The sequence below is a fragment of the Onychostoma macrolepis genome, chromosome 02 (genome assembly GCF_012432095.1).
Source record: "Onychostoma macrolepis isolate SWU-2019 chromosome 02, ASM1243209v1, whole genome shotgun sequence".
Taxonomy (NCBI): Eukaryota; Metazoa; Chordata; class Actinopteri; order Cypriniformes; family Cyprinidae; genus Onychostoma; species Onychostoma macrolepis.
In genome coordinates this window covers 31,145,186-31,166,108 of record NC_081156.1, presented here as the reverse complement: position 1 = coordinate 31,166,108, position 20,923 = coordinate 31,145,186, and the positions used below count along the sequence as shown (strand labels likewise).

The 20,923-nt window shown below is 36.9% G+C and overlaps 1 protein-coding gene across 1 annotated transcript; it reads right to left on the bottom strand.

Annotated features, from left to right (window-relative positions):
• Positions 1 to 5,134: 5,134 nt before the first annotated feature.
• rorcb (RAR-related orphan receptor C b) lies at positions 5,135 to 18,064 on the bottom strand. The gene is given in 12 exon segments (XM_058752560.1): positions 5,135 to 6,087; positions 6,923 to 7,035; positions 7,203 to 7,313; positions 8,795 to 8,902; positions 10,356 to 10,488; positions 10,612 to 10,733; positions 10,976 to 11,314; positions 11,317 to 11,445; positions 12,611 to 12,752; positions 13,021 to 13,106; positions 13,219 to 13,260; positions 17,764 to 18,064. Coding segments are annotated over 12 exon segments (1,494 nt in total). The 5' UTR covers positions 17,771 to 18,064; the 3' UTR covers positions 5,135 to 5,925.
• Positions 18,065 to 20,923: the final 2,859 nt, after the last annotated feature.

Here is a 20,923-nt window from a genome sequence, read left to right as displayed (position 1 = left end):
TTTGCCAATGACCATTTGGATGATCCAGAGGAGTCATGGGAGAAAGTCATGTGGTCAGATGAGACCAAAATAGAACTTTTGGTCATAATTCCACTAAACGTGTTTGGAGGAAGAAGAATGATGAGTACCATCCCAAGAACGCCATCCCTACTGTGAAGCATGGGGTGGTAGCATCATGCTTTGGGGTGTTTTTCTGCACATGGGACAGGGCGACTGCACTGTATTAAGGAGAGGATGACCGGGGCCATGTATTGTGAGATTTTGGGGAACAACCTCCTTCCCTCAGTTAGAGCATTGAAGATGGGTCGAGGCTGGGTCTTCCAACATGACAATGACCAAGCACACAGCCAGGATAACCAAGGAGTGGCTCTGTAAGAAGCATATCAAGGTTCTGGCGTGGCCTAGCCAGTCTCCAGACCTAAACCCAATAGAGAATCTTTGGAGGAGCTCAAACTCCGTGTTTCTCAGCGACAGGCCAGAAACCTGACTGATCTAGAGAAGATCTGTGTGGAGGAGTGGGCCAAAATCCCTCCTGCAGTGTGTGCAAACCTGGTGAAAAACTACAGGAAACGTTTGACCTCTGTAATTGCAAACAAAGGCTACTGTACCAAATATTAACATTGATTTTCTCAGGTGTTCAAATACTTATTTGCAGCTGTATCATACAAATAAATAGTTAAAAAATCATACATTGTGATTTCTGGATTTTTTTAGATTATGTCTCTCACAGTGGACATGCACCTACGATGACAATTTCAGACCCCTCCATGATTTCTAAGTGGGAGAACTTGCAAAATAGCAGGGTGTTCAAATACTTATTTTCCTCACTGTATGTATATATATATATACACACACATCACACACTCATGTTCGTTTTTGTGAAAAGTGGGGACATCCCATAGGCGTAATGGTTTTTATAGTGTACTTACTGTATGTGCTATTGCCCTACACCAATCCTACACCTAAACCTACCCCTTACAGGAGACCGTGCATTTCAACTTTCCCCCAAAAAACCTCATTTTGTGTGATTGATAAGCGTTTTGAAAAGTGGGGACATGGGTCAATGTCCTGAAAAGTCACCTTCACCTTGTAATACCTAAGTCATACCTTTGTCATTATACAAATCTATGTCCTGACTTTTCACAAAAATGCGCACACACACACACACACACATCAGAATCAGAATTAGCTTTATTGCCAGGTATGTTTACACATAGTAAGAATCTGTTTTGCTGACAGAAGCTCCACAGTGCGACAGAACGACAGCGACAAGACACGGATAATAATGATGATAATATACAAATATACAAAATAGACAATGTGCAAAATAGCAAAAACACAATATACAAAATAGACAATTTAGTATGTACAGGTATGTTAGGTGCAAATTTGAAATGTAATAAGTATGTGTGTTAAATAAATAAATAAATGTATGATAGTGTTGTGTGTTTCATGTTTATTGTTAAGTGTTCAAGTGTTCATGAGATGGATTGTCTGAGGTAAGAAGCTGTTCCTGTGCTGGTCGTTCTGGTGCTCAGAGCTCTGTAACGTCGACCAGACGGCAGCAGTTCAAAGAGGGAGTGTGCTGGATGTGAGGGGTCCAGAGTGATTTTGCCAGCTCACTCTGGATGAGTACAGTTCTTGGAGACTGGGGAGGGTTGTAGCAATGATTCACTCAGCAGTCCGGACTACCCTCTGTAGTCTTCTGAGGTCAGATCTGGTAGCTGAGCTGAACCAGACAGTTATTGATGTGCAGAGGACGGAGTAGAATGATGGCGGAGTAGAACTGTTTCAGCAGCTCCTGTGGCAGGTTGAGTTTCCTCAGCTGGTGAAGGAAGTACAACCTTTGTTGGGTCTTTTTGACAATAGAGTCTAATATGTGATTGTTCCACTTCAGGTCCTGAGAGATGGTGCTGCCCAGGAACCTGAATGACTCCACTGCAGTCACAGCGCTGTTCATGACGGTGAGTGAGGGGAGAGCAAGTCCACGATCATCTCCACTGTTTTGAGTGTGTTCAGCTCCGGGTTCTTTAGACTGCACCAGACAGCCAGCTCTTTAACCTCCTGTCTGTAAGCATACTATATATCTCTATATATTTATCTCTCTCTCTCTCTATATACAAGTTATGAGATTCAACTGAACTGAAATTAAGCTGAAATAAAATTCAGTGAAGTAGACAAATCACAAGCGACAACATTTATGTTTCAAGAATAAAATCCATCTTTAGTTTTTATTTATTTTATTTCATTTTCTTTCATTTAGTCATATTCTGTGCCTTATAATTCAGGCTAAAAGAACCTGTAATAGTACATTAGCAGAAAGAGGAAAGGTCTTTGACACTTTGTGATTGACATTCACAAAAAATATATATATTTAAATATAGCTACAGGACACAGTGATCAAGAATACGGGTCTCCTATTCGGTGCAAAGTGTGTATGTGTGCTTTGTGTGTGTGTGTGTGTGTGTGTGTGTGTAATCGGCAGAGGATACTGGTGAGACAGAGACCAGCCATCTCCCTGAGAATAAATCTTTTTTCGTGTATAAACACAGAGCAGAAACATTTCTTCTACAAAAACAAAAATAAACATGAAACCACAGAAATTGCTTTACAGGGTGACTGAATGAGACAAACACAATTTCGTCTTTACAGGAAGGCATGCATCAAAGGCCTAGAGGTGGGGATTGTCAAAACAACACGTTTAAAAATACATTACACAGACAGAACTTCCATACTTCTCATTCTTAAACAAGGGCAGGCTACACTCCTTGATGTGAGATGTTGTAATGTTGGGCACACAAAAAGAAAACAGATTTCCTCGTTCATTACAAATAGAGACACAACACCACATTTGATCTCTCATACAGAATACAAGTTCATTCATTCATCTGATTCGCTTTAACCAGTTGTGTAGTATATATAGTATAGTAAGTACTATAAACAATACAGTGAACCTTGATAGCGGAGAGCTCTGTCAAATCTATGTTTTGGTGCAAGAGTATAGAAAAATAGGATGGAAGGATGCGATCCGGGCCACAGAAATGGACAAAAGGAGATGCAATCAACAATTTACAAAATAATACAACAGAACCATACCGGCCACAAGATGCATGTGGCGTATCTGTACCCGAAACCTGCTGGACTGAGTTTTTGAATCGGTTTCTCATGTCCTTTTCTTCCGGTTTGTGAAAACAATGCTTTACCATGTGAAGCACACCAGACAGGTGATCCTATAGGAGGAAGGGTCTCATAACATCAGGCTGGGGTCATCAGGGTCACCCCAGCTCTGTGTGTGTCCCAGAGAACAATGTCGAAATGCCATCCAGCTTGGCTCGGAATAACTGTCCGTCTCCTGTAAGTGTTCCGTCTGGATCACTCATAGAAGGCAGTTCCGGAAACAAAATCCATGTCAGTTCATATTTTGGTGTCCGGTATTCCCATGCGCATGCTGGAGGAACTCAAAAGCCGGCTGATGAAAGTCCTGGCTCATTCGTTTTTTTTAAACATTCCAATTTCTCTTCCTGCTCCACCTTTCTGTCTTTCTCTTTCTTGACTAAATATACTCATTTATTTACATTCCTATTCAAAATAATCTTTTAGAAATGTCCATATAAATTAAATGAACATTTAACTTTTTTTATTCTAAAGTGGCATTTACAAGGGAAGGGGATGTGGGACTGAGGTTTCTCATTGCATTAAAATGATAACAAAACAAATAAGGTGCAGCACCAAACACTGTCAAAATGTGCCTGAGCAAACGAGCATGTGTGGGTGGAACAACCGTGTCAAATGTTGCATTTGCCAATAGAGTGCAACAGTCTGGTTCCGGAAGTAAAAACGGATTTTTTTTATTTTTTATTTTTTTTAACAATAACATCTGTTCAAACAGCTCTGAGGTTGATAACTGACGGTTTATACTTTGGTAAAGCAATCTTTTTCGCATTATGTTTACAATAATTTTGTCATGAAAAACTACATTACCCATGATGCGGTGAGGACAATCTCACCAATCAGAGAGTCGCAAAGGCAAAAAAAAAAAAAAATGACATGAGTCAAAGTACTTAAATATTTGTATATATGTGCATATTTTGAAAAACGCTTAAAATATATTGTTTCTTTTGATTCAATCCAAAACTTAAAAGAAAAAGAATAGTTCTATATTTCACCATCATTTTTAACTCTATTTGGGATTGTAGTTTTTCCCCTCACTAAAGCCATTAAGTACAAAATCTTGTACCTTTGTTTTTTGTCCAATTTTCAATACATTTCTGCTTCAACTAAAAGTTTGTAATGTTGTAATTCTTCTCGCAGCTGGTTAGTTTGGTTCATGTCTTGTAAGGCTTTAACAAAACCTTTTTTCAAATCAAAAAATGAATAGAAAAAACACTTCCGAAACCAACACTGCTGAAAAAGTGGACAGGCACTAATGCACTCTATTCTTTACAGTCATGCCAAAGTTTGCAAACCCCTTGTATACAAGACTGTATTCTGTTGAATATCTCTTTTGCATACAATAACATCCTGTTAAGCACTGTTGCACTCAGATGTTGTTTATGTCTAATACTGTACTAAATGTGTCAAATTCTGCTGAATATGAGGTATGAGATCATGTAAATAACTGTTAAAGTAAGGATTTCGTGGTTGCCGTTGCGTTATTGTAACAAAGGCGTTCACAAACGTTTGGCCGTGACTGCACACTTGTAGTGAAAAAACTTGACTTCTATTGCACATTAGAAAAGAGTTTAGCACACTTATGATTTCTGGTTTGTTTAAATAGCTTTAAGGGAATATTCAAGGTTAAATACAAGTTAAACTCAGATGCTGTATCACATACAGTTAAGCATTGTAAGGGCTAATTGTTTTAGAACTGTACAGCTGCCCCATAGACATCCACTATAAGTGCATTTCTGTCAATACTTGTTTGTGTTTGTTTTCACAAACTGAGATGATTAAAAATGATCTTTTTTTTCTTAAATGATTATTTTGATTAAATTAAACCATTTTTGTTTTATTATTTTAAACTTAGAAATGAGCTTGACTTGTATTTAATGTGTAACGTTCCTTTAACGTAGCACTGGTAACATTGGTCCCTTCATTTTTAACAAACAATCTGGGCACATCAGTTTTGTTGTTGTTTGTTTTTTTTTTTGAGTGGATTGTCATAAAGTCTCATAAAGCATAACGCAAGACCAAAAGTGCATTGTGTACATTCGGTCTCAAATCAAAATAAGTGCTTTTGGGATACATTCATGATTCGTCCGAGGGTGAAAAAACGAGGGGAGAGAGAGGAAAAACGCGATAGTAGTGTTTAAAGAGTGATTCAGCGGCGAAGGACGGGTGACGTCATATAGTATGTTGTATTCGCTTCATTAAAAAGTGTTGTGCTCTCCTGAATGTTCATGTGGAAGAGAGTTTGATCCTGTAAAATTATTAAAATGATAAAACCTTATAAAACTCCTTTAAATATCTCTGTGTACAGATGCAGAAGGAACAGTGGCATGCTTAGACATCTACAAGTTGGGACAAAGGGCCTTTGCAAGCATACATCTGTACATAAAAGATAATTTCGGAGTTTTTCCATAAAATAAAAACAGATTTGAGAGCACAACTCCAGGAATAATCCCTATACGAGTATGTTTTGTGTGTTGTCGAATCGGAAATAGTTTGTTGGCCCCTGTGTTTGTGTGTATGAACATGTTTGCAGCAGGTTAAGTGTGTATGTTTGTAGTGTTTTGTGTGTGTGTGTGTGTGTGTGTGTGTGTGTGTGTATGCTAACAGTGCTGCAATAGACTGAGGATTCTCCCTGGAGGTTTTTAAATTGTGTTCATTTGAAATGCTGTTTTTACACATAATGGCCTCTCTTGCTTTAACACTCACTCGTGATTTCATTCTCTCCCTCACTATCTCCCTCTTTCCCCCAGCTCTCTAACTGTTGGTGGAGTCAGGGAAGTTGATCTCGCTGCCGAACACTTCCCTGTAAAGAGGTGGGAAGCTGTAGGCTGTTTCCGGGTGAACCAGGCGGAAGAACTCCAGCTTGTCAACATGCAGGTTACAGATGGACTTCATCTGTGGTAGTTTGGACACCATCTGCAAACACAACAGATCAGATACTTCAGAACAACAAACAAAAACTACTGGATAATCTAGGCCTGACCTTTGCATTAGTGCACAAACACGTGTTTTTTGCATGTTATAACATAAGTTACACTACTGTTCAAAAGTTTGGGGTCAGTAAGATTTTATTTTTTAGTATTTATTCAATCAAAAATACTGTAAAACTGTGATATTATGAAATATTATTACAATTTAAAACATGTTTCTATTCTCTGATATTTTTTTATTTGAATGTATTTTAAAATGTAATTTATTCCTGAGGAAATAATTTTCAGCATCATTACTCTAATCTACAGTGTCATGTGATCCTTCAGAAATCATTCTATTATGCTGATTTGATGCTTGATAATTTTTTCTTATTATCAGTAATGAAAGCTGGACTTTTTCAGAATTATCTGATGAATAGAACTTTTGTAACATTACAAATGTCTTTACTGTCATTTTGTATCAATTTAATGTAACCTTGCTGAATAAAAGTATTAACTTAAAAAAAAAAAAAAGTATATTTTGCAAATTGTGACAATTTGAATTGAATAGTTAATGTATACATACTCAATTATATTCAAATATGTTAAATCCATTTGACCCTTAAATGATAACTTTAATATATTAAATTCAGTGGCTGACTCAAAATCCTAAAATATACTGTAGCTTGCTCATCTATGTAGTCTTAACCATTAAATATGTAAATTATGATTTTTTTTTTTATGTATACATAACCTAATACATATTATATTTATCACTTTTTTGTGTGCGTTTTCTCGGTCAGAAGTTTGTGCAGAACCAGTTTTTGTAAAGATTCAGTCACCTTATCCAGTTTCTCAGTATTTGCTCCGTTCATGTGCAGGCTGTGCTGAAGAGCCACGTAAACTTTCTCCTGGAGCTTCTGCACCTGCTGAGACTCGGTCAACCACGGCCGATCTGAACAAAACAGAGCAGAGGATTCAAACTGTGAGAATGGGTCTCATTTTATTCTTGTGTGCAAGTCTGACCATGGCACATATTTCTTTTTCCAAGAGCACATAAACCCAGCCTTATAACCCTTTGCTTCAGGAAATTGGTAGCAGATGTGCGTGCGAGAGTCTCACCTGGAGCCAGCAGGACCGCGGCACTGAATAAAGCCATTTCCTCATCATTCAGTTGAAGTCGACTCAGACTTTTAGCCAATTCAAAGACTGCGTTCACCAGGTCATCACACCCTACAAACACATAAACATACAAAACACATGCTGGTTACCATGCTGAAGATGAAGGAACAAATTACATTTCCGCTGAGGGCCATAATTTGCCTAGAACCAATCTCTTGTGATTTAGCATGAAATGATTTAATGGATCTATTGGGCTCCAATAATTCTAAAAGAAATGATAAGATGTTCTGGGTAAAAAGCTTTAGGTTATTTGTGAGAATAACAAAGATTTAAGTAATACATTTAAGCAACAAGCTTTGCTTTATCATGAATATCACAGTTGGCCTCTATGTTTGTATTGTGCATTTTATCATGAAAGGAAGGCTGCATTTAAAGTTTAACAGATCTTTTATTCCATTTGGATTATCAAAAAAGAAAAATAGCAGGCACTTGATTCAATGTATTGGTTGTTGACTGGATATTGAGATGTGTTTTGCATTCAAAAATGAAGGCAGATGACAGCTTGGAGAAGTTGTGTTTAAGCAGACTAAATGACTGGAGAAGTCCTGCTAACATCAAAAGTAGTCTGTCATTTTCAGAAGATGCAGTTTTGATGTTTTAAAAATCAAATTTAACATGCACGGGTTAATTTTTCACAATAAGATCGTGCATTCAGAAAATAGTATGAATTTAATTTCATGCTTTAAGCATACTCAATTTGAAAAAAAAAAAAACACTAATAAAATAAAGAAGTGGTACAATATACAAATCATTCTACAAACTTATTCCAAGAACAAAGGTTTTTATTTGATATATTATGTGCCAAGAGTGCTTTCCGCAATGCTTCCATTTAACTTCGATGAGCTATTACTCACCCGAGCATCGCTTGTGTTCACTAACTGGGTTAAAAAGGCTTATTGATTCATGACGCCTCTGCTCTTGCTCTTAAGAGGCTGCTGGTGTTTTGCAGTATAAGGTAAAAGAGGATGTGTTTAAAGCGGAATACTAGAGTACTGAATACTGCCTGCTATTTTTTTTCCAGATAGTTTCACATTATAGAACTGTATAAATTTCAAATAGCAGCTTGCAGCTATGTTGTCATCACATGCCCTCATTACATTTGTCACTTAATCACTACTTAATCTTACCTGCATGTTTAGTTTCGCAAGAATATCTAGTTATACTACCAAAAATGTTTTTTTTTGCATTTGCAATACATTTTTGTATGTTGGCATCCTATTCTGAATTCACTGATTACATCTAGTTAAATTGAGTGCATTAAATTATGGGATGCCTGAACCCAGTATGAATGTGTTGTACATTGCACATTTTAGCAAATATAGCAGGTCAACCATAGGTATTCTATGTAAAATAGATTACACTTTACCTAAAGCCTTTATTTATAATGTTTCGTTTTAATGCATTAATTATGCCCTGTAAGGCACCTTATAATGCATCGTTTGAGTTCATGAGCAATTGTAACCACAGTTATAATACATTATAATACTTGCATACTTAAATGCATCCAGTTCTGTAGATATTCAGGCACTCACCGAGAGCTTTGAAGAGCTGAGGACTGGCAAACTTGCCGTCAAAAAACATAGTATTGTTTGAAGAGTTGTAAGCACGGCACATTCGGATCAGCAAGACTTCCAGACATCCTGGAAAAGTAATAGAGAAAGAGAGCGGCAAAAAAACATGATGGGGGGGAAAAGAAGAAAAGACAGAGGACAGAGACAAAAAGAAAGACAGACAAAGAAAGAGAGAGAAAAAAAAAGTGTGTGCAGGGGAGGGGGAAGGAAAAGCGGGAATATGCTCCACCGTGCAAAAATACAGACAGAAAATAAAAAAAATTAATAAATTATTTTTCACCAAATATGGGAACATCAAACACCATAAAAATGAAAATTCATTGTGTTTGTGATTGTTTTAAATGACATTCAGAACAAATTGTTCAGGGAAGGTTTTTTTTTTTTGTTTGTTTGTTTTTATACAGTATGCACAAAGAGTAGTAGTAGACAGAATGTTGGAGAAACAAACACAAGAGGAGACAAACGTTAGTGCAGGTAGTTTCAAGTTTAAGATTGAACACAGAACTGAATCCAGTGGGTCGGATTCACAAAACAGTTGCGCCCCTTTTGCATGTCATTATTCTGACACAAAACCTGCATTTTATTTATGTAACCACCCACAATCCAGTTTAACAAGCCACTAAATGTGCTGAAATATCACTTCTACATGAGCATTAAGTTATTGTATTGTGTCTGCCTACATTTTTATTAACTCTGGAATCAGAAAATCATTGATTGATGGTAAAATAAATGGAGAAAAGCATTCTCTCCAGTGCAGTGCAGCAAAAAGAAGAATTTCAGGTCTTTGGTATATGGAAACTTATTTCCGCAATGGAATGAAAAAAAAAAAAGAAAAAGTCATTTTTATCTCAAAATTCTTACATTTTCACCCTCACAATTCTGAGAAGAAAGTCTTAATTTGAGTTTACAACATGTATATAAACTATATACATGTTATGTTAAAAAAACTGAGTAAAAAAAGTTGCAATTAGCTTTATTTTTCTATTCCAAAACAGAAACAAGGTTGTTCTGAATTTTTTTCCCACAAATGAGTTTATTTCTCATATAGATATAACCTCTGAATTTTAAGAAAAAAATTTGAATTGTGAGAAAAGTTGAAATTCCCTTTTTTAATTCCTTAGCAGAAATAGACTTGTTCTTGATTTTTTTTTTTTTTTGTTCTCGCAATTAAGAGTCCTTATTCCTTAGAGGAAAAAAGCTTGTTCTTGCAAATTGCACTCAGCACTAATTTTGTGGTGTGTGTTTGCGTTTGCCATTATCTGAACTGTATGTCAACATCTGCTCTCAGAGTATTCTAGATGTAATATGAAAGACAACACTAAAGAAACCAAGTGTGTTCTGGAATGGTGTTAGAACATTACCAAATGTGATTAAACTAATAAAGAGATTGAATGGGCACCCAGGGCCACATCAGAAATGCCACATCACGGCTGTGAGTGGATAAAGTGATGCGAGTGAGAAATCTGTTGTATAATCTGGGATTAGTCATCTGTAATCCGTGTGAGACAAAGGAAGCACTGACCTGCTTTGAGCAGGATGATCTGGTCGTTCTGGCAGAGCTCCATGAATCCAGAGATGCGCTTGGCGAACTCCACAACGTACTGGATGGCGTTTGTAATGTGCAGGGCGCACTGCTGCCACATCCATTCTGCAGACTGAATGCACAGAGATTGTTAATACATTCATTGACAAAGAGACAAATCAGCAAGCACAGTCCCATGATTGACCATGTATTTATGTATTTGTCTAATATGTCATGTAATATGATAATGTTGTACCTTGAGCTGAAAGCTGCGGGTTTCTTCAGGTGTGTAGACGTTCCAGGTAAGTTTCTTCAGCTCTTCTGAGCTGTACTGACACGTCTCCAGGTGAGACTTCACAACATTTTGAGTGATTCGCTCTGAACAGAAACACATTTTCCCTTAGAATTTGTCTATTTCTATGTAATTAAATCCTTAGATAAATGGACTAATTATATGGACAACTTATAATTAAAATAAAAAATAGTTACATTTCATTATTATGCATATTTATATGAATAAATAAGTCGACATATACAGAGAGTAATGAAATAGATTTTATATAAATTATTTATTAAAATGTAGCATGTATTATATTTGTAAAACTCTAATGACAGCTCACCTATGTCGTGTAGAGAGCAGTTATCTGGTAGAGATCCCAGGAGAGAGTGTAGACTGTCTTCAGGCAGCATATACTCGTGCTTCACCCTCACTGCTTCCATCAAATCTACAGCGCTGGGCTCCGGAGAGCTCTGATTGGATGAACTTCCGCTTCCAACACTCCCGGACCCTCCGCCGCCCCCGAGCATCTCCAGAGTGCAGTACTCGCTCGCCTCCTCTGGGGTGAGCGGCAGGTCAAACAGCAAACCGTCGGGTAGCGTGGCGATGTCTTCCAGGTCGCTGAGGGTGGAGCTGGAGCCTCCGCTGCTGTACGGCCGGCTGTGCGCGCTGTCTTCACCCGCTCTTCACGGTCACGTGGTGCCAGACCACCACCCAAACCCGCCAGGCACTCCTGAGACAGCTGCTGGTGCCGCTGCACCTCCGCGTACAGGCTGTCCCGCTGTTTCTTTGACATTCGGCCAAACTTCACCGCTACAGAAAGAAAAAGTATTATATATTCACTTAGTGTTACATATCATTTATATGATTTATTTATTGTATTTATTTACAGACGTTTGAGTTCAGATTTTTAAATCTTTTATTCAGCAAGGATGCAAAAACTGATCAAAAGTAGCAGCAAAGGCATTTATGATTTTCATTCATAAAAAATTTATTTCTATTTCAAATACATGCTGTTTTTTTTATTTATTTCTATTCATTAAAGAATCATGAAAGAAATGCATCCATAAAATGTTAAGCAGCACAACTGTTTTTAAAATTGATAATACGAAATATTTCTTGATCAGCAAATCAGCATAATAGAATGACTGCATATTAATAATGACTGCTGAAAATTCAGTTTTGCATCACAGGAATAAATTTTAAAATACATGAAAATACAAAACAGTCATTTTAAATTGTATTAATTTTTGCAATATTATACATTTTACTGCATTTTTGATTAAATAAACAGCAGTAAAAATAGTAAATAGTATTAATATTTATTAATGCATAAATGACTGTTTAATTATATGTATTAGACTATTCATTTTTTATTTGCAAAATTGTAATGCTATACATTAAAATTATATTTCATTTATAAAAAAACTTTAAAAAATCATATAGCCCAAACTGCTTCTCCTGTTTTGTGCAAAATATCATTTATCGAATAAATATCTAAGATTAATACACAGTAAAGGTTTTTTTCTTTTTAAATGGTAAAAATACCTAGCTCTTAATTTATCTTTGAAATATAGGGTTTTAGATTCACACTTCTAATTCTATTACAGTGAATCATCCAAGCAAAAGAAATGTTATATTTATCATCTGATACACAGACCAGTAGGTCCTGATTTAAATCTATACATAAATTAAATTTATGACCATGTAAACTACTTTAAATAAACAGGGTCATATGGTTCTAAACATAACGCAGGTATCTGAATTTGAAATGAAATCATGCACAAATTCTTCACATTTTCACATCATGATCATCCAATCAATCTACCTGTGACTGAATGAAACCAAATAGATGCAAAAATGAAGTCTCCCTCAGCTGCCCTTTGACCCTGCCTCTCCACATGTGTAGGACTTTTATTTGAGTCCTGGTTTCTAAAATTCAGTTTTCTGTCAGCTGGTGGGCTAGACTTGCGCTCACCATCACGGCTCATGCCGAGCGCCAGGCACTTCTGCAGGCGACAATGTTGGCAGCGGTTCCTGTTGGTTCGGTCGATCAGGCAGTTCCTCTGCCGCGAACATGAGTACATGGCATTGTTCTGTTGACTGCGTCGGAAGAAGCCCTGCAAAACAGATACATGGTTACATCAGCGTACAACATGGCTAAGATCAGGTGCGGCTTTCATAGGTGTGCCCTGCCACCGCATGACGAACATAGAGTAATATAAACTGACCCAGAAAACAGAACAAAAACATCGGGATAAAAGATAAGGAGGGACAGAGCACAAAAGGATCATTTTGTTTGCGTGGGTTGAAATGAACTCTACAAAGTGCACATCTAGGGTAAGAAAAGAAGAAAATATAATATAAAAATTACACCAGAATTCTTACCTTGCACCCTTCACATGTAATAACGCCATAGTGAATCCCAGAGGATTTGTCGCCACAGATCTTGCATGGTATAACCTCAATTTGAGCTGGAATAAAAAACAAACAAACATTGCTTTTAAGCATTAAATGCAAAAACATATCATGAATCACACAAAAAAAGCACATATTGTTTTGACATGCACCACAAATAATATCTACCAATGAAGAAGATCACAGTCAGATAGAGAGATCTCTCACGCTCTGCATGGAATGAGGGACAGAAATAGCCAGAGGATTGATTTTCCGACTGAAGGGTGTATTATGTCTCAGATTTATGAGAGGCCTTGATACGACTCATGTGATCAGTGGAACACAGTGTAGGCACTTTTAGAAACTAGACGCCTGGATTCCATATACAGACAGACATTAAACTGATATTTCCTAGTTAACAGTAAACATTATGTAAATGTGTATTTAATTATTGACAAAAACAAACAAATAAATAAATTAAAATAAATCAAAATTAATAAATGCACAAAAAAAGTGCTTTATGATAATCATTATGCAATAAAAAATACTTTCATATTTATATGCAAACAATCATTTATTATTGTGAAATACTAAATGAAAAATAATGAATTCATTATTAACTAAAAGAACAAAATATAAATAAAAAATAAACAATGTGCTAATTACACAATTATTATGCAATAAAATATATTTTTTATATTTGACCTAAAATCTTCATATAGATGAAAAAGATGAGTAGATCGATGAGTTTTGTGATTGTTACATTTATTATGCAAGAATTTTCTTATTTCATATTTGCCATATAGTGGTGGAATGGAAAAAACTAAGCTTGCAAAAACATCCTCAGTTTTAAAAAAAACATCCTCCATTTTGTCTTCCTAGCTCTGTCAGCTGAAAGCAATGACCAAGATACACTGTGGCATGCAATGGAAAAATCTGTGAGCCCTTGGGTGCCCCTCCCGTACCGCTCTCTGTGTAGAGTTATATAACCTTCGTCTGCAAACATTCCACAAACACACCATTCAGGGCTGCTCAGTCTAATAATGCAGATGTTCCGCCTCCCTGCCACTTCTGACAGCCTATTGGTTTATGTTTGGGCAGATGTGTCTGTGATTGGCCGGTTCTGAGTGTCGCTCTATTCGGCCTGGCTGTAAGCCCATGTGGACTCGCTGTCCTACTGACATACTTTCTCAGTGAAAAGGGGAGGGCAGCTGTGGGTGGATCCTCGGTGCATGTCATTTGAATAGGCCTTTCCCTTCTCTCTGTTAAGGTGGAACTGGTCTCGATGGGAATTTTGACATGGAAGAACAGGAGCAAGACACAAGAAAATGTACTGTATCCATTTTTGTCTAGGTAATACTCTGTATAATCAATAAAATGTTATATGAATATTCTTTCTATCTATCTATATATCTATCTATCTATCTAACACAAATGATCTATTAAAAAGGGCAATTCTTTCTTTTTTTTAAATGGCTTTTCTATTTAAACAAAATGAAAATAAGATAATATATATTTTGAATTTTATAAAATTCAATTAAAATAATTTAAGAGGCCATTCTTTTTTTTTGTCTTTTTAATGACCTTTCTATTTAAACCAGTGTATTTAAAATAACTTGCATATAAATCAATGTAATAATTTTGTTAAAGGAAATATATAAAACAATAATAAAAACAATAATTTTATAAATTCAAATAAAAACTTTTAAGAGGGCATTCTTTTCTTTTTTTATTTGCCTTTTTTATTTAAACATGCTAGAATTGCTTTTTAAAAACAGTTAAAAGTTTAAAAAACATTTCAAAGTGAAATGTTTCTAATGCATTCATGAGGAATCCTGACCTAAAAATACCTAATGTACACATGTGTTTCATATTAGCATCACTGTGGGACCATGATCCTTTAGTTTCCACAGTCTCTTACGTTCTAAATGCCATTTGTGTGATATAATGGAGAATAAACAAAAAAATAAGGACAGACGAAGAATGGAATTATTTATGTGCGTGGCGATTCAGGAAAATGGTTCAAATCTACTTTGAGTGGCAGCCGCTGTTATCTGTGTTTGCGTGCAGGTGCCGTAATGCAATCAGCTTTGAGCAGAGAACACTGTGTTAATCAGTAAAGTCTAACTTGGTGACATAACACAAGACTGCAGATTAGATTAAGCAGAAGAGCACAACGGATTTTAACCATAAGCATTCGGGATAATGCTAAAGAAGCCACTGACCCAACAAATATCACAAGAACAACCTCAAACTTCTATTTAAAAGCCTTGCAATGACAATGCATAAGCTTGAAAGTATGAATAATCATTTAAATGTAGGCAATTGTGTATAATTTTTCAGTTTTGACTAAAGCGCGTGTAATGAGGTGTAGTCGTGTTTCTAATCGCAAATGAATTATCCCACAATGATGTGTCTGTCTTGTCACAGTGATGAGCAGAAAGGCTTCTGGTCACGAGGTTGGCATATGTAGGCCAGCTTAAAGAACAATGATTTAACACCTCGCCTATTTTACATAACACATTCCCTGGGTTTCGCCAAAGCGAAGTGAAATCCTGATGCTTCGCGCAGATAGAAAAGAATTACGCTGTAGTTTCTGATAAGACAGTTGTCAGTGTGTCAGTAAGTCACTATTGGTATCTGCTGTCTGGTCATCATAAAATCAAGGTCATTCCTGCCATGTTCACTTTAAATATTGAACTGATGCCAACCAACCAAACATAAAATAAGATCCATCATCTAATGGCTTTAAATGGGAAAACAGCTGCTTTTATGCACGCATCTATGTGCGTTTTCTTTACTGTGAAGCGATTAACGTCATTTTAGTGTTGACTAAATAAAAAGGAAGGCGTATTATTAGAACACAGAGAATGCGAGTTACGTGAATGCCGATGACACAAAACAGACCACGCAAAACGTCCAGGATTTATATAAAAAAAAAATTCCTGACAAAGTGCAGATCTGCTGTTTTTCAATAGAGTATATATCACCCGCTACAGCCTTCCTGTCCTCAGCTGCCCTGTGAACATGAGCCATGCTGTATATATTTAAACACAGCCCCACCTCACGACAGTATGTCCGGACACGTACGCCCGCAACTGCCTTTAACATTTGTCCAGAGAGCAAACAAAATGGGAGAGACAAAACCCTGACTTTGAGCCTACAGACAAAGAGTCTGGATCACTAGCTAAATTAAAAAGAAAAATGATTATGATTTAATATTTGCTCAAGCCAAGGTAAAGGGTAAGAAGAAGCCAAGAGGCCAAAGATAAAGAATTATCTGATTTGCAAGCACATATATTCACAGATTTCACATAGTTTTAAAGTGGAAACTTTTCATTGTCATCGTAAATTATTGTCGCAGTGCTACATATGATTTTATATAAATACTATGCACCAGAATTTATGTTCATTTAATTTTATAACATATTTAATAAATTAATAAATCATTTTTTTCACTATGTGAGAAGAAAGAAAGTGCACAGTGGTATTAACCATGCAAACTTGTCATTGTAAATTACTGTCATAGTGTTTATGTTCATTTTTATTTTATAATATATTTAATAAATAGAAGAAAGAGAGTACAAAGTGGTATTGGCTCTCACTAGTTATAATAATATTTTACAATTTTTATTAAAAAAACATTATGTAATACAATAAATATTTCCATACAACAACGAAATTTTTATTAATTTTATATGTAATTAAATTCATAACGTGATATTTTGGTATCATATAAATATGTATAATACAATTAAACTTCAGACAACAATGCGGGTTCTTTTTTATATTTTGCATAATTGGTTTATCGACAAAATAATAGTAAGTCATCGTTACGCATGTATTTGTTACATAAATATGTGAGACTGTTGTAATAAACGCCGTTTATTGTCTATATCAAGATCGAAGTTCAAGTTCAAACTCAAGTTCATGATGGAAGGTAAAGGCGCGGCGGCGGTGTCAATCATCACCAGCAGACCGCATGGGTCTGCACGACTCCAGCGAAGCGCCTCCCTCGCTCGCGCTCTATCTCTCCTTCATTCCCTCCTGTGAATGCTGTGTAATGCTCAGTGACATAACTAGGTCAGTGGAACAGCAGGTTTGAGCGCTGCTCACACAGCCGGCCATGCTGCCCTGCGAAAACAACAACACGCAGCCGACAAGCCATAGAGACAAACCTCCATCTCCAACATTTACACTCAACAATAATCACCACAACCGCAAAGAGCGAGGATTTAACGCACAACAAGTCGCGTTTAGAGATATATTTAGGTTTAGGAGACTGTACCGCGTCACCACATGGAGACATTTTATCCACCAAATACATTAATATTGATATTTCCAGGGAATATGTTATTGCTTGATACAAAAAAAACACTCCACTACTTTTAGGCTACTCTCATTACGTAATAAAATAAACTTGTCAAACATGCCAAAATCACGACCTGCCGCTTCTATGTCAGAATTCCATGAATTTGATACATTGTAACATCTTGCTAAGAATCACTGTAACATTTGAGAAAGAATGGAACGCCAAGTAACATTTAAATACGTTACAAAGTAACAAGTGGCCGAGCTGCAAATGTGACAGGAAAGCTGAGAGAAAATGTGCGAAAACATACGTGCAGACGGTTCTACAGCTAAACGTTTAAAAACTACTCAAAGAGCTTGTTAAAAGCAACATGTAACGTCTGCGTAATAGTTACATGTCATGCAGTGTTCCAAACATCTTACCTCTCATTTTGATCGCTGTTTCTTGATTCTCCAAAGTTCACTGGGTGCGGAGCAATATTGTTCGGACTAAGTAGCTAACATAAGACAGCTACCCGAATGAAACTTTTCAGCTCCGACTGTGAGCATTATTAGGAAAATAAAATAGAATAAAGATCCTCAAAGTAAATTCGCGTCTCTAAAGGTCTTCTGCTGAGCTTCGGATACACAAAAATGAAAGTCGCTTCCGTCGTGTGTTATGGCGCGGTACGAAACGTCGTCGTTCTCCCTCTCCTCTCACTCTACCCTGCTAACCTACTTTCAGACGCGTGGACTCTCACATGATCTCACTGCCGCGCACTGCTCACGGGGACGCGCATCCAGTCAGCGCTTAAGGTGGGACTACAATTCAGTCATTCAGAATGCTTTTCATTGGAACACAGTCAAATCAATTGAATTAATTCAAAGTAAATAAGGTACTAGGGTACACTAGAGGACAAAGGACAACTGCACTGTAAAAAAAAAGAAAAAAAGAAGAAGCTACATTTACGTTTAACTCTCATTTTAAGCCACATTTGGGTTATTTTTTATTTTTTCAAATCAAAAGTGGTGATAAAAAAGACAGTCATAAATTCATTAGGCCTGCACTTTTTCTACAACTACTTTGAATTGCATCTAAAGGGTTAGTTCATCCAAAAATGAAATTCTGTCATTAATTACTCACCTTCATATCATTCCAAACCTGTAAGATATTTTTGATGAAATCTGAGAGCTCTCTGACTCTGCATAGACAGCAATGCAACTGCAATGTTCCCAGCTCTAGAAAGGTAGCAAGGACATCGGTAAAACATTCCATGTGACATTAGTGGCTCAACTTCAATTTTGTGAAGCTACAAGAATATTTTTTGTGTGCAAAGAAAACAAAAATAACAGTTTATTCAACGATTCTTTTCCCAGAGTTACCATCTTCCGCCAGAGTACCATGATGCATGCTTTCTCCAGAACGTAATCAACATAATCAGCACTGTTTACGTTCAGCATGTGTGCGTTCTCATTTTCGTTCTGGGGAAAGCACACACATGTGTCATGGTACTCTCGGAAATTGTGGAAGATGGGAACTCGGGGAGAAAATTTTTTGAATAAATTGTTATTTTTGTTTTCTTTACGCACAAAAGGTATTCTCATAGCTTCACAAAATTAAAGTTGAGCCACCGTTGTCACATGGACAGTTTTAACAATGTCCTTGTTACGTTTCTGGTAGTGGGAACATTACAGTTGCGTTGCTGTCTATGCAGGGTCAGAGAGCTCTCAGATTTCATGAGATGGCCCTCACTGCAGAACACAAGATCCAGGGGGTGGAGTTGGATCTAGATCCAACTCCTCCCACCTTACATAGACCTAAACCTATCCGTCTCCACCCCCTGATCCATAAATCCACCCATCCCCACCCCTAAACCTACCAATCTCTACCCCCTGGATGCGGATCCAACTCCGCCCCCTGGATCTTTTGTTCTGCAGTGAGGGGCTACTGGATTTCATCAAAAATATCTTAATTTGAATTCCGAAGACCAATGAAGGTCTTACGGGTGTGGAACGACATGAGGGTGATTAATTAATGACAGAATTTTCATTTTGGGGTGAACTATCTCTTTAACTAGTTTAAATAATAATAATGATAATAATTACACACACACACACACACACACATATATATATATATATATATTATTATTATTATTATTTTTTTTTTTTGATAATGCAGATTTGATTTATATGAGTTTCTTTGTCCATTGAACACAAAGGAAGATATTTTGAAGAATGTTGGTAACTGAAAAGTTGACCATTGACTTCCATAGTAAGGAAAAAGTACTATCAATGGTCAATGGCTACCGTCAACTCTATGGTTATTAACATTCTTCAGAATATCTATATAATATATAAATACTATATAAATGCCTCATTCATTCATTCATTCAAGTCATCATTGATTCTGTTACATTCCCGTTTAATACTGTGAAGCTGCTTTGAAACAATCACTATTGTATAAAGCTCTACAAAAATAAAGGTGACTTGGCTTGGCTTGACTACTCTCAGCTAACTCACTGAGTCATTTTACAGTGTCCAGCTCACTGGAAACATTCAAAATGTCACATTTAAATGTTGGTTGCATTTAAAACTATAATCAATGCCAGTTCTTTCCTATGTGCACGCCACCAGACACCCATTAGCGAGACATTCAAGGATTGCTCTGCAAAATGGCCCTTTTATTAATCAAACCAGGCAGAAGAAATCCCTCAGTCATGAAGCATAAATAAGAGCTGGTTCAATAATAGTTATGGCAGATGGTTACATAATCCTTGGAGGCCTGCTGAGGCTTGAACAGGCTAATTATTCATTATTCATTTATTTTTGAGGGAGCCATCAAGCCTTAAATGAGTCTATATTAGGATAGCTTCTTAAATGAAAATTGTCAATCTATTATATAGTTGAAAAGGAGATATATTAATCACATTGTACCATTTCAGACAACCAATAAAAACGTGTTTCACATTTCATCAACACAATCCAAGCACCTGGGCACCAAATGATAAGCCAATATGGGAGCCAAAAACACAAATCCACATGTGCCTCCATGTGCATTTGATCTGTGCACCTTTCAAAATCCTAAATGGCAATGACGAGAAGAGCAGCAACTGTGTGTGGAAAAGCTCGGTGATGCAATTCTCTAGCAGGGGCTCTTATGAAACACAGAGAGAAGATTACAGTAAGTAGGTTAGTGGAACAAGCAGAGAGCACACAGAGTGCTGCGCTCAAAGCGGCTCCCTGTTCGGCAAACACCCCCCGCCCCCCATCCGTCGCTCCGTCACCCCGTCACCGTTTCATCCCTGTCCGCTTCTCGTGTCCACCTCCACCTTCTTCTTGTTGCCTCTTTTCTGATTCAATCTGTTTATTTCTATTCGTTCAGCAGACTGGCCTGCTGTGCCCCCCGCTACTCTCTGTCTTTCATCTCTCCTCTCATCCGCTCATCTGTCTGTCTCTCTCTCTCATGCAATAAACATCACGGCTGCAGAAGTAATCCACCCAACATAACAGAGTTTTATTCCTGTTTACACACGTATGCATGATAACAGCGATATAAAAGATGCCTATTGCTACATCTTTTGCCTTCTTGTTAAGTTCTTTC